The following is a 25,330-nucleotide window of genomic DNA, read 5'->3' on the forward strand; positions in this document are numbered from 1 at the left end:
AGAGTTTTGGGGACTATATTTATTGCTTTGCTGTGAATTTAACCATTTAATGCATTCACTGCATCCCTGGATTTTACTAGAGATTACCTGATATCTAACAACATAGACTTGTATGATGTTAGAATGCACCAATTTGTTCCAAGGTGGGAATAATGCAGGTAGCAGTTCAATACCAGTGAACGAAATGTTCTACCCAGACACCTCCTCTCACCCAGGGCAGGGCGTGGAAATACTCCAGTAGTGAGAACACGTCTGAAGTGGATTGCCCTCTTTCGTGTGTACATGTTAGAAATAGCAGTTTCAGAGAATGTGGGACAATGTCCAGATCTTATTATCCCTGAAGTGTCTATATTTCATGTGTGAAAATGGTTTTGGTGCTACTGCTGGATGGCTTATGAGAAGAATGGCTGTGGCTCAGGTGGAAGAGACGGTCGACTGGATTGGTCCCTGGCTCCCCAAGTTGTCCCTGATGCATTGTTCAGCGTGTGTGTGTGTGTGTTAGTGTTAGATAAAGAAAGATCAGATTAGATTACATGAATAGCTTTTGGATAGCTGCTATGTTTTTTGTATTTTTTTTATCTAAAACATTCTGTTATGTGATTGAATCAGGAATTCTAAAGTCTCTACAAGATGTTCCATCATTGTTAGGGGTCAAGGAAATGTCTGGCAATTATGCCCACTAAACCAGCAAGTTGCTGTTTTACACATTAGTTATAGATTAAAAGAGATATATAATAGTAAACCACAGTCACACAGGCCTGGATACCGGGCAGTGACCCCCTGACAACCTCTGGTCACAAGGGAACATGTGTAATCCTTAACTAGTTGGTGAGTGGTTCCTGGCGGTGAAAAATGACTGCTTTTTGGGGCTACATTAAAAATATTCTGGTGACTGGTTTCAGCGCTTCAAGTCTGAATTGGTCACTTGTATTTAAAAACTTTTATTTTGAAGGTGAACATTCTTTTTCCTGTTTGCGCTGTCACTGTGTAACTTGCCTATGCTTAAAAAGTCTTTAAAATGTTAACATGAACATGGCTCAGAGTGCTGAGAACTACCACACACACACACACACACACACACACACACACACACACACACACACACACACACACACACACTTACGTCAGAGCCAGTTAACTGGCTTCATTCAGGCTCGAGGTGGTAAAGAGGAAATGTACAGATGTGTATAAACACACTGGGGGCTATGGATCACCTGAATGGGTCACAAACATTACCTTTGCCCTACACAGTGTTCATACATCTGCATGTACTCAAACCAGCGTCTTTACTGACTTGCCACTATTCTAAATACCATCCACCGAAGGTCAGTGGTTTTGAATGTAAGCACTCACCGTAGGCTTCAGGTCACTGTAGGCTAACAAGGAAGGAGTGAGAAAGGAAAGTCAGAAATCTGGGAAAGAATCTGAGATTCCATTTCCACAGAAAGCTTTTTTGTTTTTGTTTTTTGATGGAAGCGTATCTGACTTTGGACTTTCCCCGTGTTTATTTTTAGACAAACTCACGTGAAATAAAGTGGAACTCCTGGTTGCTTAATTTCTGCAATCCTTTGTATTCTGTCATCATAGTCTAGGATCAGCTGTAAACACAATGCGTCAAATCACAAGGTGAAGGTATATTTTCTTGTTTATTTAATTTATGTACTTCTAATTTGCATTTAAAATACAAACCCCCAAACTCAGCCCCCTAATTCTCGTGGCTAAGAGGCTTTTCCGGGTTTTAGTTTTGGGAGGCTTTGCTTCAAACCAGTGATCACACAAATTGATTGCATTTGTCCAGCATGACAGCAATAACATACTGTATGCAAAATCCAAGAAGGAGCGATAAAGTAACATTAGGTGTTAAACACAAAATCTTTCTTTTATTTTATTATACTATATAGAGATTTCATTGCTTAAGTAATTGTGTCTAAACCAAGGAAATGAAATGCCCTGAGTTTGATCACTTTAATGTTTATCCTGCTACAAAGAGAAATGTGCAGGGTGGGAAGATTTCTGTTAACTGCTTTCTATATTTTCTGCATCTCAGGGCTCATATCCATCAACGCCACTGAGTAAATTGTCAGTACGCTTCACTAAAACAAATTCTTGCATGTTTTTCCATTAATACACCACAAGACTGACTTCTGTCATCCTAAATAAGAAACCAAAGAAAGTGTTTGACATTACAGCTTCAAGCTGAGGACTGCGGTACATCCCCCATCCCCTAACGGACCCTTTCGTAAATTGCCCCTGATTTTCTGCCTCAAGGCACATCCACTCTAAAGGGACCCCATGGGGTCTGAGGACACATGTGTGTGTGGGTGGGTGTTTGCGTATGCGCTAATCTGCAGGACAATAAGGGCACTGTCCTTACCCCACACAATTAGGGCTAGGGGCTTCACAGCTGAGCATCTTATTGACAATAGGAACTGGAAGTGTGTGTGCCCGTGCATTTGTGTGTGTGTCCTACCAACACGCGTGTCAAACACAAAGCCATCCAACTGTCCACATCGCCCAGGGGGGAGGGATCAACAGAGAGGGGGAGACGGATGGATGGAAGGGGAGAACAAAAGTGGGAGAAATGAGAGAAAAAGGGTTTGAAATGTGCCGCCTCAGGGTGAAGGGTGAGGACAGTCAAAGGGACAGGGTAATATATATATACACATGTATATTTGATATAAACAGTAGAATTACTATGTACTGATGGAAAAGCGACAGGAGTAAGGTAATAAAAGTGCGCTGAGGGAGGACAGAAAAGAGTCAGCTGTTTTATATGGATCCAAATCACAAAGAGGATGTAGTCCCACATATAATCCTTCATAAAACCACAATATGTTATTTTTATTTGGGGTTTTGTGGGAATTAAACAAAACACAGATAATCTGAATTAGTGAGATTTAGAGGTAGGTGGATGCTGTCTGTCCTCTGTCACCAGTCTCTCTATTAATCTCAATTTGCTGGGCGTGGGCTATAGCTTTATATTTTACAGACGGACGAGAGATCGACATCAGTTTTCCCATATAACTCCTAAAGTAATAAACTGAGGTTGTTTTGATTTCTCCTGGAGGTTCTTGGTACCAGTTCACACAACCTGCCATCAATATCGAGTAGTCTCCACCATCCTTTAACTGACCTCCCATCCTTAAACCTAAGGTGCAATTACCCGCAAAATGTCCTCATGTCTGCGGGATGTCCACGTCTTTAAATCTTGAAGGAATACGTCCTTGAAGGTGGACATTTATCGTCCCTAGTGTAAGAAGAGTTGACCAACACTTAGCTGTCATACTGCGTGAAATAAAAGGCTTACAGGAAAAAAAGAGGGTGCACAGTTCCTTTTCCCTCTTGCACACATCAGTGCTGACCATCTGAGTACAGCAGGTAGGCGTTAATTCAGACTGGCTGCACAATCAATCATGGTAAATGGAGGCAGCAGGAGGGACAGACAGTGATCTGCTGCTTTCATTTCCCTCCCATATCTCTTTCTCTTCCTCCCTCCATTAAAACACAACCGTACCATGTCCTGTTTCACTATAGGAAAGCTCACTTAATGAGGCACAATCTCAGTTTGCAGTGCACTCATGCAGTTTTCTGCCTTTCAGGCTCCTCACTTTACACCATCAGTGCCAGGTAGCTTTACTGTCCAGCCTGTACCGTACACATTTTTCTCTTTCTAAGGCCAAGCCTGACTGTTTTGTTCTTTTGTAACTTAATTAAAGCTGGATTTCTCTCTCTCTCTCTCTTTTTTTTTTACCTAATGGTATTTCATCCTTCACAGTGCAAAGGATACAGTGCAATATTTTCCTACTGTCATTATCTATTGCTACTTAGTTTAAAGACGACTAACATGGAGCAGAAATTTCTTTATTCATATAAATTCTGATAGGAAACCGAGAAACCCAGAATCTGAAAACCAGATTTGTTTGTAAAACATTTCTCTTAAAGATCTTTGCACAGCACATTTTACGGCTCAAAACAGTTCAGGTGAGACTGGAGGTGAAAGTAATGAAAGGTATAGGATAGAGCTGGGCGATAGAACGATAACGATATGTATTGCGAAATAACTTTTTCTCGATAGAAAAATTAAACTATTGAGATAGACCTCACTGCTCTTGTCCTCTTAAAAAAAAAAACAGAACAGCCAATCCAAATTAGGTAGCGCAGAGCCGAACCAATCACAGCCGCAGCGTCACGTCACGTGACTTGTTACGTACAGCACAAGTGTCAAGCCGCACATGTGTGTTTGTTTGGGAAGCAGCCAGCCGCCGTGCCACCCGGATAATGGAGAGAGAAAAAGAGAAAAATCAACCGAGAGCGTGACCGAAGGTTACTGAAGAGAAAACAGATGATGGTTCCAATGCCGGAGAGATTGTCGAACGGAAGAGCCAAAGAAGTTCCGTAGTGTGAAGGTATTTCGGCTATTTCAAGTCTGACAAAAAACAGAGTAGCGCGCACTGTAAATTGTGCCGAAAGCAAGTCTGGAAATACAATAAACCGGTGCATGCTCAATCTGAAGACTGAAATCTCAAGTCTCAATCTCAAGACTGAAAGCGCTAATTTGTCATTCGGCTTTTGTCTAGACTAAAGTAACTGTTAAAACTGTTTGAAAAGCTAAGTTATACAATAAGGAGAGATTGAGAATTTCCTTTTAGTTCTCAGTTTATTTGATATTGACAAAAGTTAGTCAATTTTCTCTGTTCTTCTGTAAAACAAACTAAGATTTATTTTTAGAATTAATATTTTGTTTCTAAGTGGAATTGACAATTTAGTAGTCTGTTTTGTTTGTTCTATTTTGAAAGTTAAACACTTTAGCGGCTGCCTTTTGTGTAGTTTGCAATATTTGCCTTTATTTATCTGTCTCATGTTCCTTAAGTACATCTACCCTGTTGAACTTATTATGGGAAATAAATATTTAAATCAAAACAAGCTGCTGATTATTATCACATTTTACTTGTGAGCAACGGCACATTTAAATCTTACAAATATAGTTATTTGGCTTATATTGTGATATATATCGTTATCGCCTGAAATGAAAAAAAAACATATCGTGATATGAAAAAATCTTATATTGCCCAGCTCTTGTATAGGACAGAAAGCCTCACGGGTCCCCTGACGATTAAGTGAAAAGGTTGCTACACCCAAAGCACCCTTTCTGATTGAAACTTGTTTTAATTTTTAATCACAGTAAATAGCTAAATAGCTTTAAGTTCAGTCAGTAACAACAAGAACACAGAAACCAAAACAACATCGGCTCCATGGTAACACCTGGGTAGTGCTGTCACTATCGCCTGATGATTTTTGAACAGGATTCTCCAAACACAGTGTTTGCAGTGTTTACCTGGATATTTCATATCTAAACACCAACCTGAACCTACAAGCATCTCTCGCTATTTGCTGTGACTCGACGAACGTTTTGGAAAAATATCGACAGCTAAACAAGCGTAACAGCAACTCTTCAGTGTTTCCTGAGCCCAAATGGACCCAACATTTGTCTCAGAAAATCTGGTAAGCTTTTCTCGTGTGAGCAAGCAAAAAGCTTTTTTTGAATATTTTGCTCAAAATGTGTCTAAAGCTTTCATAACCTTCACAAAGCAGAGTACACTTTGGAGTTTAACTTTAATTTTTAATACTTAAACATTTGTAAGCACTTTTAACAAAACTCTGTGAACATTTGTGTTTTCATAACATTTGTAGGACTCAGTTTTTGCTTTTTGTTGTGTCACCTTAAAGTTTTCTAATGCCACACATCACACTGTGTGATTGATTTTTCTAACTATGGACTACGTGCATGTTTTTATCATTCAGGCATCTTGGCCAGTGCAGACTAGCGCTGCTTATATGAAACAGCAGCAGGAAGCCAACAAGATTGCTGAAAGTGAAACGGTGCAAGAATTAAAAGATGCACTCCATTTTGCCACTCAGGAGTTGAAGACTGCAAAGGAGGAAAATGCATCTTTGAAGGACAAGATTGTCGTCCTTGAAGATGCTCACAAAATGGAAGTGAGTAGCCTCCAAGAAGAGCTCAAACTCAAGGGTGAGGCGCTTCAAAGATGTGTGAAGAAAAGAAGAGCTCGAACCAAAGCCTGGGTAGAACTCCTCCATGAATCGACCATAAAAGACATGGAGATAAACACCAGGGAACAACACTGGAGCAGCAAGTGGCAATCAACCGAGAAGAGCCTGAAAGAGGAGAAGAAAAAAGTGGGGGAGCTCCAAATTAAGAACAAGCTTCTGATGGAGAACTTGCAGGAAAATCTGGACGAATGGATGAACGTCCTTCAGGTAAGCTGTCTCCACTATCATTTCACTTTACCATAATGTCATGTTTGGTCCTAACAACTTCTGTCAGACTGAGTCACAGTTCAGTAAAATACATTTTACTACTACATAGGAGCTTGCACCCGACGCTGACCACCAGGAAGAAACCCTGGAAACAAATTCCCAAGAGGAAAAACTGGAAAACCACGAGGGAGAAAAGGAGGGAATGGACAAACCAAGAAAGGACAAGAAAAAGGAGGAAAAGCAGAAGACTGAAGAGGACATCGAAGAAAACCTTGTGGGAAAAAGTAACGAGAAGATGGAAGATAAAACAGCAACTGAAGATCTAAACCCAAACCTCTGCCTGATTCCCATCCCTCTCACTCCCTCCGACTCTTGCCCTTTACCCCCTGTCCCTACACCCCAACTCAACCCCTCTACCTCCTCCCTACCTTACCCACTCTCTCGTGCTCTTTCCTACTCTTCACCCAGCTCTTATTCTTTACGCAAAACCCTCAGTCTCCACACCTTCCCCCAATCCTCCTCCCAACCTTACTCGGTCTCTCGTGCTCCCTCCTACTATTTACCCTTGTTTTCCAAACCTGTGCAGCTCATAAACTCGAATTAAATATTTGATCTGCTTTTTTGTTCATTTTAAAATAAACATGTGAAATTTCATTAAACTTACAGTCTTTGTTTGGATCATTGTTTTTTACCTATAACACAATATTACACTTTTGTCCAGAAGAGATTTATTCAAAAAGTATAAGTCTCATTTAAGTGATCAAGAGTCTCCTGTCAAAAAGGTTTAACAGTTTATAAAGGTTAAGTTGACAGTGACAGACTTTATTTTAAAGAGCCCCAAGATAAGAAACATGTTGCAGTTAATGACCACACTTAAATTGGATATTGGCAACAAACTAGTGTGTAACTGGTGAGATCCAGCAAGAAAAAAATGTATTTTCTTTATTAATGTGGCTTTCGGATGCTAAATATCTAAACCTGACATATGGCACTATCACGGCCTTTGAATTGGTGAAAACTAGCAATGAAAATGCCTCCTACTAGAATGTATGAAAAATGAAGGCATATTAAGCTTCAACTTTTATTCCATATTTGATATTCTTCCCTTTTAATGATCTACATGTGAGAACAAGACAAAATTATCAAAAAGGATTTATTTAATAATAACAACAAAAGACTGTATATAAAAGATAGACATAACCCACGTGAACAGTTGCCTTCTGTGTTTTAGGAGCTAGTATTGGACTGTATTTGAGCAAGATGGTGAAATGCTAAGATAGCTGAAGCTGTCTTGCTTGGCTAATAAGTGGATCAAACACATTTTGGGTCCAACTCACAAACATGGATGCAACGCAAAAAAAAAAAAAGACTTGAGCATAACAGACTTCTTGGATGCTCTGTTTCTACAATTGGCTGCACAGTAAGCCGTATTATGTTAATTAACTGCATTAAGATGCACCAAGAGGCACCATCACCACAGTCAGGAGTCGACGGCTAACATGGAGAAGAAATTTCTTCATTCATATAAATTCTGGTAGCAAACCGAGAAACCCAGGATCTGAAAACCAGATTTGTTTGTAAAAAGTTTGTCTCTATTTCTCTTGGTTATCCAGTATGAGATATTCACACAGCTCTATTTTACTTGACGCTCCGCTTTTAAACACTGAAAATTTACCACAGTCTCAATTTGAATGTGCCTGCTCTTGTTTTACTCTCTCTAAACCAATTAGCCCCTACACCCTGTTCTTTAATGACCGTTCACCATTAAAACATGGATTGGAGATCTTTGCACGGCACATTTTACGGCTCAAAACAGTTCAGGTGAGGCTGGAGGTGAAAGTAATGAAAGGTATAGGACAGAAAGCCTCAGGGGTCCCCTGACGATTAAGTGAAAAGGTTGCTACACCCAAAGCACCCTTTCTGATTGAAACTTGTTTTAATTTTTAATCACAGTAAATAGCTAAATAGCTTCAAGTTCAGTCAGTAACAAGAAGAACACAGAAACCAAAACAACATCGGCTCCATGGTAACACCTGGGTAGTGCTGTCACTATCGCCTGATGATTTTTGAACAGGATTCTACAAACACAGTGTTTGCAGTGTTTACCTGGATGTGAGATCTTGCTGGTGAGATCCAGCAAGAAAAAATGTATTTTCTTTATTAATGTGGCTTTCGGATGCTAAATATCTAAACCTTTTATTCCATATTTGATCTTCTTTCCTTTTAATGATCTACATGTGAGAACAAGACAAAATTATCAAAAAGGGTTTATTTAATAATAACAACAAAAGACTGTATATAAAAGATAGACATAACCCACGTGAACAGTTGCCTTCTGTGTTTTAGGAGCTAGTATTGGACTGTATTTGAGCAAGATGGTGAAATGCTAAGACAGCTGAAGCTGTCTGGCTTGGCTAATAAGTGGATCAAACACATTTTGGGTCCAACACACAAACATGGATGCAACGCAAAAAAAAAAAAAGACTTGAGCATAACAGACTTCTTGGATGCTCTGTTTCTACAATTGGTTGCACAGTAAGCCGTATTATGTTAATTAACTGCATTAAAATGCACCAAGAGGCACCATCACCAGTCAGGAGTAGACGGCTAACGTCTATAACTATCGTGTCTCCACCCACTTTTCATTTAAAGCAGCCACATCCTTATTAAGGTGCAAATTTAAGGGATGATACATTTTAAAAGGGCAAGTTATAAAATCCCCCTCCCCACATTTGCTGAAGAGCCGGCCATTTTCACCTGAAGCTGCCTTAACCGTTTTTTTGGAGAACTACAGATTTTAGCTCCATCCCCCGAGGTTGCTACTAGGATAATAGGTGGCTTAAGACCATCACAGGCAATCGCATGTGTGAACACTTGTTTCCATTACACGAGCGTTTGCAAACATATGCAGCACAACTGAACGGTCTCATTTCAGCTCTATAATTGCCTTCTTAATGTGTTTGAACTAAGACTGAAAAAAATATGTCAGGTCTTTTCAGTTGATACCGTCTCTCCCTCTCTCCACCCACTGGCCTTTTTCTCATTGTCGTTTTGCTCTCCAAACCCTTCATCACAACCCTTTTCACCCTCTAGCTCTGCCCAGCCATTCATCACTCGAGCACTTCCTCATGCCACTCCTCCTTTTATACTCGCTTTTATTCCTCCCCTCCTTCCCTTCCTTTAACAGCTGCTGGCCTGCGTCTGTCACCGCTGACCCCTCATTGCCACGTGCCGTCTCTATATCCCACAGAGACCCTAAATCATTAACTTATGCATATACATGCACAGATCCGTGTCTGATTGGTGGCTGTCTCCTGTCCACAGAGAGCTAGAAAATCACACTCATCTGTCACTGCAGGCCCTCAGTACACTTCAGTATTGCCAGTCAATTAAATGTCGTATGAAAACCAAGTCATTTAGAGCAAGAAGTCATTAAGTGTCACCTAAGACGGCTTTGGACATTCAGCGTGTGCTCAGACTACAACGTCAAGAACATCAAAGCTGTATTACTGGACGCGGCACCTTGTTTAAAACAACAGAGTTGTATCCACAACATCAAACTGCTTATCACACTGCTGTGTCTCAAAGATAAGCATGTTTTTTTAAGACTACTACAGTTCTAGACTGCTTGTCATCTCCAGAGTGTTGCAGCCATATGAACATGTTATATGTGGAATAGATTTATCTTTCTTATCGCATTAAGGTTTAACAGCGTTGGAGATGCTACAACGGGATGTTTGCAGTCTCACGCTTGTCTTCGTGTCTGCACCTCAGACATTCAGGTGCATGCTTGGAACCCGTGTGTGCCACCAGCACATGGATGTGGTCAGTGGGAAATCCATAAAAAACCTACACTAGTCATTGTATTCTCTATTGACTTAACTGCTGTTTCGAATTCTGAGTCATGACAAGAAAACCGGTTACACATGCAGACAGACAATCAGATAAAAAAAATAGATAAAAAAAGGTGAGACAGAAGTAATCAGTGGCGACACTGATACCACCCACACACACACACACACACACACACACACACACACACGGCTAATCCAATGGCACACAGGCTTTAGTGCATCTCCTTCACTACGTTGCTGAACTTTAACATCACGTCAAGCTGTGGAAATACTTGAGTCTCTAACTTTCAAAGCAGTTTTTCACTAAGTTATGATAAAACATTCCTGTAAAATAAAACATGGCAAAAGTATTCAAATGGAGGCTGATGAGTTCACAGGTTCCCACATGCTGACTTTTAGTAAAACGAAATCCAGGTCACAGTGCACATACTCTGTGTTTAGCGTACATTAGGGCTGCCACGATTAATCGACTATCAAAATCGCCGACGACTGATTTAATAGTCGACGCGTCGTTTGAAGCTTTGTAAGATCCCAAAAGATGCAGGAATAAGTAGTAGGATTTAAGAGTGTAATAACGGACTGAAACAGAAGATGGCAGCACTGCATGTACAAGGATGCTAGCTGCCGTTAAACCCCGAAGAAGAAGAAGAAGAAGTAGCTCTGTCCCAGAATTCATAGCGCAGCCCAGCTCAGTTTCCAACAATGGCGGCAGCTAGTTAGTTTTAATATTACTCTTATTATTCTTTTTGGGTCACAAAATAAACGTTTAACATATTTTCAGGCGAGAATGTAGCTGTGTAAACTTCAAACATCTGCTCAGTTTATCAAGACACCGCATATTTTCAAAAGCGCTCCGACGTTTTCTGAGACGTCTGTTACCCACTAGCTCGATAGCTAGCCGGGGTTCAAGGCTCACTGGAGCCGGCGAGAACACCGGACTCCCGACAAATTGTTTTCAAACCCACCACCATCTTTCGCTACTCAGGTTAAACATGATATATAAGTCACTTTGATAACTTTAAAATGTTATTGTTTGGCTTTTTTTAGTATTTTATTGGTTCCTGAGTTAATCGGTTTGGCTGAGATTAAAGTTATAGTTTTTACACAGCTGAATAAATGTCAAGCAGACAGCTGATTATCAGAAGTGTGAGATGCGGTGTCCCGTTGTATTTTAGATAGCAAGGAGTTTATTAAACTTCACCGAAACAATCTGCAAATTTCATTAAAATTTAATAAACTATCATTTTGTATTTATTTTTAGTTAGCACATACCTTAAACACTTAAAGCTGTAAGCTAATGATAGTTATATAAGAGCAGATGCATGCTGGTGCAGTAAGCTGTACGTTTTACGTCCAATGGATGATGATCTGATTAGTTGACTAATCGCAAAAATAATTGGTGACTAGTCGACTATCAAAATAATCGTTTGTGGCGGCCCTAGCGTACATCGACTCTGTATTCAACATGGAACTGACGAGGCCAGGGTGAAAAATGTCAAGGTTGACAGTCATCAATAAACCAGAGATGCAGATACAAACTGCTCTGAGCAAGTATAAATAATATATATATTTATATACACAGACTACAGCATGTTGAGTTTTCCTAAGTGCCTTTTCTTTCATCTTTGTGTTCTGCATTCAAAACCTGTGTAGGTCATATAATCTGTCAGAGCACCATTAACGCTTCCATCAAACCCAGAGTGCCATATTTTCCATTTACCACATGTCACACTCAGCAAAGGGACCCATTTACAAAATGCGATATTAGCCCTGTCACAACAGGTGACACGCACTCTGTTCTTGTCATACTCTGCGACAACCGCAGTGTTAGCATCGACAGACAGGTCTTTTTTTTCCCCCTCCCAAGTTTGGTTTTCACCTTTGTTGCTCAATGTTTCTACATATTTACGTGCAACTGTAGGATTCAAGGTCACAGGAACAACTGAAGACTGCCAACTATTGCACATCACCGCAATATATGCTCACCAGCCACTTTGTTAGTTACACCTGTTCGTTAATACAAATATAATGGTAGCAATTCAACACATTTAGACGTGTAGGTCAAGAGGACTTGTTGAGCTTAAAAATTAAGAAAGGTCATCTGAGTGACTTTGAACATGTCATGGTTGTTGATGCCTGACGAGTTGGTCTGAGTGTTTCAGAAACTGCTGATCTACTGGGATTTTCCCACACACCATATCTAGGGTTTACAGAGAATGGTGTGGAGAGAAAAAAATCCCATGAACAGCACTTCTCTGAATGAAAACGCGTTGTTAATATCAGAGGTCAGAAGAAAGACTGCTTTGAGCTGATAACAAGGAAACAAAACTCAAATAAACTAAAGTATGCAGAAGAGCATCTCTGAACAACCTGGTCCAAGGCAGTACTAGCAAGATGTACAATATGTTTTTAATTCATATAATAAATTAAAAATTTATAAAATACTGCAGGGATCAAAAAGATTTTAAAAAACTGTTCATATTTTATAGGATTCATTATAACCTGTTGAGTTTTCCTATACACAAAATTGTGTGTATGTGTAGTTTGCTTTCATGTTTGTCAGTCATCTTCTCCTTCCATGTCTTCCCGTGTTTCATGGTGCATTATTAACACAAACGGGTGCTCCATGCTATCTGTGCTGATGTGCATGGGTGCAAGCTAATCAAAAATCAATATGTTTTCGAGACTTCTACATCATCAGGGTGACCCTCCCCCCCAAAAGAACCCAAAACAAAACAAAGAAAAAAACAAAAAGCAAAAACTGCCCAATGCAGCAAACAGGATACAAATTAAAACTCATATGGTTTCAATAAAGGTTCAATAGACACTCCATTTTCAAGAAAAATGTTAATTTTCTGGCAATTATTTCACAGCTCAGGCTTTAAAGGGTTGAATTCAGTATTGTCATGACTCAGTTTTCAGTATAGATGGGAAACATTAAATCTGAATGAACACAGGTTGTTCAATAACTCTCTGCTAAGGTACTTTAATAAATGTGTCTGTGAACTCGTGCGCGGTACAGACTCGAGATGCAGCAGCCACACAGTCGGATACTATATCGACACGTAGGCGACGTCAGAACGATTAAAGAAGAATTTTAGTGTTGAGTGCTATCGAGCAGCATTCTGGTGAACACAGCAGCACAGACAGCAGTTTATCAGCCCACAGCAACTTAGAAGCTTACGGCAGCTCCATTTCCTGTAGACAGAGTGGGAGGGAGCACGAGGCTGCTACGGTAATCCACTTTACTCTGGGATTAGCATGTCTCTGCAGGTGTCACTCTCTGTCCATCTCAGTTTTTGACCTCTCTAATAATCTTCATCACTCTACAGCTCATTCAGTTTTCTCTGCTCCTATTTTTACCATTGCATTGAAACCAAGGTAGTGATATTACGCTCAAATTATACTTGATTCTACCAGGAAAAACCCAAACCACAAATGTTTGGAAACTTTTCTCAGTGTTTCCCAAAGGCTTACTAAATGAATATAGATTTATGCAGTCCATCAATTTTTTCAACTATTCCACTGAGTTTTTAAAAAATGGTTCTGTATAAGGCACCATAATTATAAGAATGATGTAACCATTATTCTATTGAGACAAATGGCAATCTCATGAGCAAATCAAAGTATTAGACAAGTCTTTTAAAACATGGTTATCACACATGCTCATAACTCGCTCGCTGGTTATACAAATTCTGATTTATCTAGCTGCTCATCAGTGCAATAGGGCTGTCTGGGTAAAGCGTTTTAATTCCTTTTCCATTTACAATTAACGTGCAAAATGGAAATTGTTGCAAAACCAATCAGCACTATGTGCTCTGTTGGAAGGATGTCAAATATTTCCATTCTGTGTTAAGGACTCATTAACTCATTAGTCAGTCAACATGAAGGTCAATATTTTTAGTGATAGCAAAACATTTTGGTAAATGGCCTGCATTTGTATAGCGCTTTTCTAGTCCTTAAGGACCCCAAAGCGCTTTACACTACATTCAGTCATTCACCCATTCACACACTGGGGATGGCAAGCTACATTGTAGACACAGCTGCCCTGGGGCGCACTGACAGAGGCGAGGCTGCCGGACACAGGCGCCACCGGGCCCTCTGACCACCACCAGTAGGCAAACATGGGGTTAGTATCTTGCCCAAGGATATTTGGCATGCAGCCAGGAGGCAGCCTGGGATCAAACCACCGACCTTCTGATTAGTGGCTGACCTGCTCTGCCACCTGAGCTACAGCCACCCATTTTGTCTGATTTTCTTTATCGTTGGGTTTTGGAGAAAGTTGTATTGATACATAACCGTTCTACTACTATTTTCTTATAGCAATGAATACATGTTTTGAAACAATGTGTGTCCTGCATTTTGCACACTCAGTCTAGTTTCTATACAAGATCCTGTTGAGCACCCCCAATGTTTGTGTTTCAGGGTTGTGGCTGCTAAAGGAAGATGAGCGATGACAAGTTCTCGACAGTCTGTATCAGTATTGGTAATTGTGGTTTACATTCTTTTTAAACATTACTCATGCTGCTCTCTTTGTCTCTTCCTAGGCTGCTATATCATAATATGACACAAACTGTGAATGAATGAAAAGCACAGGAAAGCTTTCTGTCCTTGTCACACACAGGCTGTGTCATGGGCTGGGTCATGTGACCCCAGTGTTTGAGTTTTATGTATTTTTGTATCCATTTTTGATCTAGTTAATTTCTAGGTGGCTATTTAGTCCTTCATTTCTTAGTTGTTTCTGTCATCTCCCCCTGTACTCAGTCTCCCTGATTCGTGCCTCTACCTGTCATGTTACATGTCTGTGTGGTTTTGTTAAGTTCATGTCATGATTTATCTTCATGTCTCTGGGTTTCCTGTTTTATTTTGAAAGAGTCTGGTGTTCTTTGTTCACTGCATTTAGGTTTACTCTCCCCTGTGCTGTAATTATGTTTCATTCTAGTCAGCTGTGTCCTCATGTGTCTCCACTTCCCCTGATCACCTCATGTGTGTATTTAGTCCTCAGTCTTGCTGTGTTCAGTGTCGCGTCGTCTGTGTTCTCACCTCCATGGTTTCACGGTCAGTCTTTGCAGTGATCATCATAGTCTCTGAGTCTTCTTAGTTTGTCTCAGTATTAGTTTTCCCAGTTTAGTTATAGTCTAGTTTAGTCACGCTATCCCTGCTTTGTTTGTACACTTTGTCTTCAGCCATAATAAAGGCTCGCTTTCTGTTAAGTTCACTCCCGTCTACTCACTTGTGTACGCACCTGGGTCCATCACACACACCACCGCACGGCCTGTCTCCGCAGACCGTGACAGTCTGGTTAAAATGTTACCAATTGCTGCCAATGGCCTGAGCACCATACTTTGAGAACACTGGGAGACAATTTAATAAATTAAATAAAATGTAAAAATGAAAAACGATCAGGTGACAGTGTGCATTGACTCTCTCCTCTCACTCCACGGGCAAGAACGAGAAACAAAGAGAGAAAACGCTGAGCGGCAGTGGAGGATTAGTGTGTCAGCAAACATTCAAACACTACAAGCTCCAAGTGACTGTTTAGTTTTGTGCTGGCAAGTCAAATGAAGGCGGGGCTCACTGCAACAAGATGAGACCAAAAAATAAAAAATTCTAAATGAAGGCACCTCAAACATTCACACTGCTGATCTGGTGAGGTGAAAGGTCAAAGTGATGAATATATCCTTCTGAAAACAAAACACCTTGGCTCCTTTTACATCAAACCCACTTAACCCCCCCCACCAACACCATATGCCAGAAGATGTAATGTTGCCATGACAACTACAGAAGTACTGAGGAGGCACGCGCACAGATACAAGCACGCCGGCGACAGATTTCAGTAGGCTGTAGGCCTACACAGAGGATGTCTCCACTGTAAGAATAAGAGAGGAGAATATAGAGAGACAAATATAGGAACAGAATAACGGGCTCCCTATCAACTGCTCCATCGTTTCCATATCTCCTCTGCCTTCCTCAACGCTCCAGCTCCCTGTCATTTATCCATCCTCTCCTTCAGCCTCGACAGGGCCAAATATTTCCCTAGGGCCACTCTTCTGTATACAAGAGATGCATTACACCAGAATGTTTCTTTTATGTCACGACTGTAATGGGGGTAAAAAAAAGTCTCTTTAAAAAGGTAGTGAAAACATATTGGAAAATTTCCCCATCTCAAGCATGGGATACCCAAACATTTCAAATAGCTACTAATCCTTTAACCACACAAAGGACAGACTGGATTATGGAAGGTGTGCACAAACATCCTCAAACCTCTCAACCCCCACAAGACTGCACGCAAGGATTATTTTTCCTGTCTTTATAAAATGAACTATTTTCTTAATCATAAAGCAACAATTTTGTCTAGAAACCAGGATAGGTTTCCAAGGTTGCATTCCTTCGCCAACCAACAGAACAAAACCCCAAAATATTCCATTTGCTTGCTCAAAAAACAAAGAAGCAAATCTTGAGACACTGGCACAAACTTGCATTTAACTTCCTTTTGCCTAAAATGGGTTCAAAGTAAATGCTTGATTAATTAATTGCTCTGATGCGTCACAGATGCAGACAAATCAGCCAGAAAACCAAAAATGAACTGGCACTTACTGCATCCCGCCGCCACAAATTGCCGGCATCTGTCGGCCGAATACAACCACCTGTTGTATCGTGGAAAAGATGATGAGGAACAGCTGACAAACAGCTGGTTCACAACTGTCTGTATCGCTGAATGGCCGTCTGTCTCAATATCTCTGTACCTGCTTCATCCCTTGCATCTGCCCCCCATTTGTCCATTCTTGCTGCACATTTATTGGCTTCACAGAGTCCTCAGCAGTGGTATTTTTCCTTATTCTCTTTTTACTTTTCTTTTCTTAACCTTTTTTGCTCTCTGTACCCTCTGAACACACAAACTTTGTTTTACCCAGAATAATGTCAGCAGTAAAACACAAAGTGCTGACAGGATGACATACTGTTTCTGTCCTGAGTGTTCTCCAAGAGCTGTAGTACACTCGTTATGAAATGGAGTCTAGTGTGTGCTTGAATGCTTTTATAAAAAAAAAGAAATAAATATAAAAAGATGAGTGAAAATACCACGCTGATGTTTTTTCCTTTGAGCAACAAGGTGAACAAAGACAAAAAAAACAGAAACAACAGTGACTCTATAAACTCTAAAATAAAGACAACACAAGGCTCCGGATGAACCTGACAGCTAACAACACATGAAGGAAGAACCTATCTAGTACCGTTTTTATAGCAAGGACACTGGACAAGGAAACTGTACGTTCTTTTCCCTTAAACAAATCAGAAGATAGCAGGGAAAGAGATCGCAGGTCTATAAGAACAGATAAGAACTAAGATTGAGGATGTAACACTCTGCCAGCTGGTTATGAAAGCTACTTTCAGCTGCTCCCCTATTCACAAGGGCTCGCCACAGCGGGTAGCTTTATAAGTTGGAGCTGGCTTTTTTTATGCTCTTTCTGATGCAATCCCAAAGGGTTCTGAGTCTCCTCCAAGCATTGAACTGGGGGTCTTTTGGTTGTTAGGCAAATGTGTAAAATATGACTCATGGAGCCACCAACTGGTCCTGATCAACCAAAATGAAAATCTGTCTTTTATACTGTTTAAACTTGCGTAAGTGTGTGAAAAACATATTTCAAAAGCTAAATTGAGGTCTATTTATTCGTCATATTGGTTGTTTTAACCTAAATATATGAAAATAACAGGTCTATGTAAATGCTAAACTTAATTACCATGAATTTTGACACATTTCAGGCAAAAATGACAAAGTTATATTTGAGGTCATTTAGAAACACTGTCGTAATTACACTCTTCCGCCAGCGAGCAATGTACCATGTACGATGTTCAACCATTATCATTGTTTATGCACCGATTACATTTCGTGTGAAACGGATTGCTGTTAGTGATGGACCCCCGGGGAATTATCACCCAACTCTAAAGTTGTGGAGCATTTTAGTGTCTCTCAGCTCAGCAATGTGGTTTTCGGTAATGCAACATTAATGTTTCGATTCATTCAGACAGCTCTCAATTTAGTCACAGCAGGCACCTATTCTGAGGGAAATGGTTAAAAAAACATTTTAGATCTTACAAATCACAGAAGTGCAAACAGAAAAAACTCCAGTCGATACTTTTAGTCCATATCTGCTCGGTGTGAAGCTGAGCCACTGTTATCTTTTATCATAGTTTTACAAAACATTAAAAAAAAAAATCACAATATATACATAATAAATGTTTCCCAGAGAATTAGATTCTACTCGTAGAGGAAGCTGGGTGCACATGTGAGGGTATAAAAAGGGGTGAATTCATATCCATGCACCCATCTCTTATCTTCTGCTTATCAAAGTTAGGTGGCAGTGGCAGTAGACTGAGCAGTTTATATGTTCCTCTCCCCGGCATCATTTTCCAATTCCGTGGGGGATCCACAGGTATTCCCAGGCCAGGGGAGATATATAATCTCTTCAACAGATTCTAAAACCTCCAAAGGGACTGGTAGGCGCCTGGGACTAAGGAGACCAAATGTTTTAAAAGTAAAATGTTCTCTTTCTCTTCATTGATTCAGGATTTCATCTGCTTTGCATTTCAGGACCTCCTTTGTTCTACTTTTTGTTTTATAGGCCAGGCCAAACGCTTTTATTGCCAAATGTGGGCAAACGGTTTAGACTGCAGGCATGCCGGTTTAGTGCTGGGACTGTTACTACAGAGCCTTTCTGTTGCAACACATGCAGACTGTGGTTAAACACTGTCTTGCCAAAAGAGTTCAGACCTTCCTTATAAGAGATATTCTCTGAATGTAAGTTAACCCGACACCTGTACATGGTATCCACACACATGTGAAAGAATTCACACCCATACTATCATATCTGATGCCTTTAACAGTGCACTGGTGTGTTATTGGTATCAAATTGAAAATGTTTTGTCTGGCTCGATATTCAATATTTTAAATAATAATAATGATACATAATAAATGTAAAGACATTTTCAATAAATACAGATTTTAAATTATTTACAATCCATTGCATTCTGTTTTTACAGAAACAGTTTCCCAACTTTCTTTTAGAAATGCTTTTATCAAATGTTCTTTGGGCAGTTTCAATAACAAACAAAAACAAAAACAAAAACGTACATCTGTTCCATACCTTACAAATTTACTGACTGAAGTTAAGAACAGCACACAGGTACAAAAGAGCGATGATCACACATTTTATATTTAAATAGTGCCGTGCAGGTTTTTCTTCACCCTTACCCAAGAAAATACTCAATACTTGAATGCATTTGATACTAGAAGGCATTTATTGGAAAAATTATGAACAAACTGGTTTTCGGCAAATCTATTTAGCTAAAGCCCCGTTTATTTCCTTTCCATCTGGTGTTTTGGTACCATATTGTCATTGCTGAGCATATAGCTGTTAAAGTAGACTACTACCGTTTCTGTCTAGCTGGAAGGATTTCCTCTGCTTCAGTTAAGGACTTTAAGAGAAAGAGAAGTACCTGCGTTATCCTATTAAATTAACACTGTCCATTAATATTACAGACATTATTAGCCATAGCCGCAATCCATTACCTTAATGTGGATAACTACTAGTAGTTAAGGTGGGTGCTGGCCAGGTTATCATTTATATTAACTGTTAAATACTTCACTGTGTTTGAAATAGGAGCTTTATTGACCTCTCAGAATTCTTCATAAAAAGCGGGGGTTCAGTCTTTAAAATGCTTTGGCACATTTAAAGTGCTGCTGTTCATGTGTTCAGCTGCTAGTGAGGGGAGGGGCTGTGTGCCTGTGTGCAGGAGTGCTGTGTGAAGTTGTGCATCAGCAGGAGGCAGCAGAGACAGCCTCGCTGGTATCGAAACTGTTGCGTTTGATCTAAATGTAATTTTTGTGTCAATTAGTATCCAGGTATCATTTTTTCTGACAACACTAATACCAAAATAGTATCTATGATGATATTAAATGATACAGTGTACCCAGAAAGGTTAAGTATTGGTTCTGGTGACAGCTTTAGAGACAATTCACCAGTTTCCCTTTTTTCTGAACCGTACTAATGGCTGAAACTGTTGAGAAGGGAGAAATGAGTGGCATGTATTTGACATGACATGTACTGTTTGACAAATGTAACCACTACTTTTCCCCTCTCTGGGTTCACATATGTCCACCAACTCAGGTTTAAAAATGGAAACCAGGGGAACAAACCTTCCTTTAAATTTAAAAGCACCAAATTAAAACACCAAGAAAACCACTAGAACACTTCTAAAGGCTCTGCTAGGGACTGCGGACCACACTGAAAGATATTGTTTCCACAGTTGTTTTCTGCCTTCTACTGGGAGTGAAACAGATGCTGAAAGACATCACAAACCCGTCTAATGCAGTGACTGTCTGTAGTCGGATGATGATCGGTGATTGCAATTATGTGATAAAGTGATTACTAACTGCTAACCAACGCTCTCTCACTCACACACACACATATGCATAGTGGGCTCCACTCCTCTCAGACTGGTGACACACCTCATCAAACTGTGGTCTGTTATAAGTGGTGCTGACACGTGTGTTTGTTTCTGTGCGTGTCTGCCTGTGTTCATAATCATACCCGCGTGTGCGTCACTGTCTGTGCGGCGGCAGCGTGCCTTCACAGTATGCGCCGGCGGTGGTCCGGTTTCTGCTCAGAGGGCTGTGAAGTGGCCTGATGAAAGCTCGCACATGGTGGCGGTGAGAAGAGCCCCGATCACCCGTCGTCACCACAGAGCTCAAAAGACTGGACGTCAAATCCTCCCGGTCTGTCGCAGATGTTTAACACTGGTGAGAAAGGAAAGAGAACTTTAGTAAGTTGTCAAGAAAATTTGCTCGGCTTTCATCCCAGATGTTGCCATAAGAAAGGGTCTAGATTTTTTTTTCCCAGTCTTCAGTCTCCTATTACCAACTCAGCTGGCTGACAGAGGACACATACACTTTTCAGGTCAACCAATCAGGTTTTGCCATGCCCCACACCAATCGCATTGTCAAATCCCTGCTGTCAGGTGTCATTTCAGTCCACCTCCATAAAACCTTCCACTGAGCTCATTCTGGAGCTGTACTCCGCATCCCATCTGCACAAATCAGCAAAACTCACTGTCCACTCTTTCACACCTCATCACGTGACTACCCAAGTAAGACTGTAATGTCACAATGGGGTATAACTACCACGGCATTCTTACATATCTTTTTAACTTTTCATGCTGTGAACACCATTTCATATAAATGAATGCGATTATGCTCTAAGCTTCTTTTTCACTAAGTCTCGGCTGATTAAAATCTATTCACTTTGTTGTTCTTATTTCATTTTTATCCTCAGGATGGATTAGTGGTGGAAGGGAAGGTCTGCATTGCTAAAGTGCATTCTTTAATAAAAATCACTGGAGGAACCGAAAGCTTTAAAATGCCAAACTCTAATACTGTAAAAAGAAAAAAACAAAACATAATTTAAAGCATGATGAACTACAAAAAGGTCATATAGAAGGCATTTATAATTACGCTAAATTTGGGAGGAGAGTCTAGCTTGCAAGAGCAAGATACATAACCATATTAAGTATACTAATGGGTCTTGGCTCTGATGTTATCATATAGTGTAGAAGGGCTGACTGAATAGTTTAATGAAAAATAATCGTATGCAGTTTTTTTTCATAGTCACAGATCTCAACCCGAGTGAATGGGTGTAGGTCATTTAGAAGTGACATACACTTTATGAGAGAATATGTTTTGGATATCTCTCCTCAGCAGAGTCAAGAGACTCTGGAGCACCAAAGCTGAACTGGAGATCTGCTATCGCCTAATCTCAGTGCATCTTTAAATCTGTCGACCATCTGGGAGGTTATGTAACACTTATAGAGTAGCTGAAGCTAGCGGGCTGATGTCACTGTAGACTCGATTTATGCCTAGTGAGCCACTAGCAACATCTGGTCGCTAGGGAAAAATGTGTATTCCCTGACTGGTTGGTAAGTGGTTGCTGGAGATTCCTGGCTATTGCTGGGTGAACCAGACACTCACCAAATGCCATGGTGCCATGGTAAACTGGGAATAGAGAAGTGAAAGTCATGCATTACTTGTGAAACCAACACATTTCAAAAGGTGCAACTTTTATTTTGAAGGCGGTTGTTCTCCAATTCTAGTTTCACTACCGTTTGCAAGTATTTGTAGACAAGTCAGTATGGCTGGGCCATATCATACCGTTCACGGTAATACCGGTATAATGTTGGGCAACGATAAGAAAATGAAATATCGCGATAGAATATGGGTAAAACGCGCATGTGCAGTGCCTTTGTTTTCATATGCACATGGCTGAAAAAGCATGGCGGAGAATGAGAAGGGCGAAAGGATCGTTGAATGAAACGGATGAACCAGAATTGGTTTGTAAAAATGCTGCAATTTCAGTGGTGTGGAACTGGTTTAGCTTTTGTCCGTCAGATACACAACAAAGCACTATTTTTGCTAGAGCATGCTAGCAGGCCGCCGTTATTACCATGTTTTTTGGAAAATACACACACTTAAAATCAATCCTTTGATTTTTCTGAAAATCGACAGTGCCCCTTATAATCCTGTATGCCTTATGTATGAATTCTGGTTGTGTTTACTGACCTCGAAACGATTTTATGTACACGGCGCTCGAAAATCTGTCAAATGTTTCAGTACGACTTTGCTAAGCTACGAACCCGCACCGCTTGATGAATTGTCGGAGCATTATGGCTATCGTAGGCAGGAGCCTCGCGGAGTGATACGTACTGCGCTTCAACATAATATCACCGTATTGTGTGTGTATAACCTCTTTTTAAGTTTTGTGGATATTATACATGGTTATGCTGAGGATATGTCAGCCAAGTTCCACTGGAAATGCCTTTTGGTTAAACTGTCAGCGAGGAATTTGCACTGTTACATTTTCATATAACTTTAATGCACATAAAAAACAGCTGCTTGTTTAAGTGAAAATACATTGATTTTTTTTTTTTGCACTAATAAAGTTGTGGAGTTGTAAGGAATTTTGTCTAGTGTCAATTATATCGTGAGTTATGTCATTATCGCAAATTTTAAAATGTATATCGTGATAAATATTTTTGTCATATTGCCCTGCTCTACAAGTCAGTATCTTGAATGCAAACTACTGGTAACCGTAGCAACCTGCGAGCAACCAAAGCAGTCGTAGAGGTTTACAGAGGTGACCAATTTCATACTAGCAGCAACCACTCACCAACTGGTTGTGGAACACACACATTCTCTAATGACCGGTGGATACCAGGTGTCACCGACCAGTACCTCGGGCTAAGTGAATGGGGCTTTAGCAATCGATTTTGTAGAGACTGCCAGCAACATATGGCAACCACTTGCAAAGAGTCAGTGAATACTCATTTTTGCCCTCAATACTGGTTGTAGATGGTTGCAGATTAGTATGTAGGTCTGTGTAACTGAGACCTAAGAGACCATTTTTTAACTCTTGATCTCAATTCTCTGGCAGTATCTGAGCTTCCTAAATGAATGCAGTTCTGTACATATCTGCCTGCATACTTATACTTCAGAACCGAAACCAAAGCTGTACTTGTGCTTAAATTCACCACCCTCACTTCTCACCCTTACACATACATCACCATCGGCAGTGACACACTCCAGTGTATTTCCAGTTCTCCTATCCTCCCCGTGTGCCATTTAAGTCTCTCATATTTCTCCCACATTTCCTTACACCTCTCTTCTCACCAGTCACCTCCATCCCTCACCATTCTGCCACTCTGTAATGACTCACAATACAACTTTTTTTTTTTATGCAAACCTGTCTTCCTCTCACATTCACAGCCTTCTTATTCAGCTCCTTCTCGCACTGTTCACCTTCCTCCTTTCTCCCTCTTTACATCCTTTTGCATATCTCAATCCACCACCCAGCCCCTCATTTCCTCTCTCTCTCTATCCTTCCCCCTTACACCACCTATTAACTTTCCACCTTCATCCTTTTTCATGTGTTGCTGTCACTGCATTCTTCAATTCTCCTCAAGCTTTCCACTCAAAAAACGTGACTGCCTCCTCCTTCTTCCCCCTGACTCAGTAGTGTCCATCACACACTCAGTGAGTCACATTTCTGTTCATCCTTGTCTTGACTTGACACGGCACAAAAAACATCCCAGTCCCCAGACTGCTGGCTACAAATATACACAATGACATTTAGTACTCTTCAATGCCCATGCCCATCATTAGCTTACTGTTAAACAACACAGTGAGCAAAAAGAGCCAGCTCAAAGCTACAACCAGCTGTGCCATTATCATCTCCCTGCTGTGTGTGTTTGTGTGTGTGTGTGTGTGTGTACACATACATCCATCTTTTTGAATTACCTTTGTTTAAATGTATAATGCAGGCTTTGTTTAAGCCTATATTAACCTTTTTCAAATTGGGAGCTTTTAATCATTTTCTGGCTTTTGTCTTTGTGTGTGTGTGTGTGTGTGTGTGTGTGTGTGTGTGTGTGTGTGCGTGTGTGTGTGCCTGTGTGTAGGCCCATCTCCATAATTAGGGCAGACCAGCCACACATGGGTCTCCCCTGACACTTCCCCTCCAAGATTTAAATATTCATGAGACTCTAAACGCTTTCATGAGCTCTGTAATTATGGACAGAAAATAGTCAGAGAGAGCCAAAGAGAGAAAAAGGGAGAAAGTGGGAGGCAGAGTCGGAAATGCCCTTAAATTAAAAAGAAGAAAAAAAAAAGAAAAAGGCTGACCAGCAGTATTTACAGATAAGATCGATACTTTTGTGCAGTTGTGCGACCAAAGCCAACGGACCTGCTGACACACCGGAAAGGACAGGTAATGTTTAAGGAGATATCTCCTGATTCTCGTTGTTTTTTAACGTAATTTGCAGTGATTGTAGATCATTTTGGTATCTCATTATGCAAGTTTACATCATTAAGAGCTCTTGATTTGATAGAGCGAGGTTTATCATTTTGACCATTGCTATTTAAGTGCATGAGCTGATAATTTAATTTGTTAATTCATTTTTAATTTAGCAGATACTGCAGTCATTAAGAGATGTTTCTTGTACTCTAAGCAGTCACAATCAATGATCATTAGTTTTTGTGATTATTTGAAAAGCAGATTCTCTCAGTTTATTCCCTTTTAGGTTAGAATATCTGCCAAGCAGACTTGGGCAATAACCCAAATATGTACAGAGGCTGACATGAAGAGTCGACCTAG

At 40.3% G+C, this 25,330-nt stretch overlaps 2 protein-coding genes across 3 annotated transcripts in view; one reads left to right on the forward strand and one right to left on the reverse strand.

Annotated features, from left to right (window-relative positions):
* Positions 1 to 25,330, reverse strand: part of LOC146497946 (SPRY domain-containing SOCS box protein 4-like) — an 83,168-nt gene that overhangs the window by 46,594 nt on the left and 11,244 nt on the right. The window contains exon 2 of the mRNA XM_085141283.1: positions 20,723 to 20,928. The gene's annotated coding sequence lies outside the window, so the exon portion shown is untranslated. The remainder of the gene's footprint in view (positions 1 to 20,722; positions 20,929 to 25,330) is intronic.
* LOC146497949 (uncharacterized) lies at positions 5,164 to 6,942 on the forward strand. 2 transcript variants are annotated; one of them, XM_085141280.1, is made up of 3 exons: positions 5,164 to 5,502; positions 5,920 to 6,279; positions 6,389 to 6,942. In XM_085141280.1, exons 1-3 carry the CDS (start codon positions 5,473 to 5,475, stop codon positions 6,881 to 6,883), a joined length of 885 nt encoding a protein of 294 aa, XP_084997406.1. In that variant the 5' UTR covers positions 5,164 to 5,472; the 3' UTR covers positions 6,884 to 6,942. The 2 variants fall into 2 exon arrangements, with proteins under 2 accessions (XP_084997406.1, XP_084997405.1); XM_085141279.1 differs by having other exon boundaries at positions 5,237 to 5,502; positions 5,803 to 6,279.

The sequence above is a fragment of the Neolamprologus multifasciatus genome, chromosome 18, assembly GCF_963576455.1.
Source record: "Neolamprologus multifasciatus chromosome 18, fNeoMul1.2, whole genome shotgun sequence".
NCBI lineage: Eukaryota > Metazoa > Chordata > Actinopteri > Cichliformes > Cichlidae > Neolamprologus > Neolamprologus multifasciatus.

What these genes read in the sequence shown, in the direction of transcription:
- LOC146497949 (XM_085141279.1), top strand. Translation starts at nt 5,473, where the DNA reads ATGGACCCAACATTTGTCTCAGAAAATCTG. An exon ending in CATTTGTCTCAGAAAATCTG is followed by an intron (nt 5,503 to 5,802) that starts GTAAGCTTTTCT and finishes TTTATCATTCAG; the next exon opens with GCATCTTGGCCAGTGCAGAC. An exon ending in AATGGATGAACGTCCTTCAG is followed by an intron (nt 6,280 to 6,388) that starts GTAAGCTGTCTC and finishes ACTACTACATAG; the next exon opens with GAGCTTGCACCCGACGCTGA.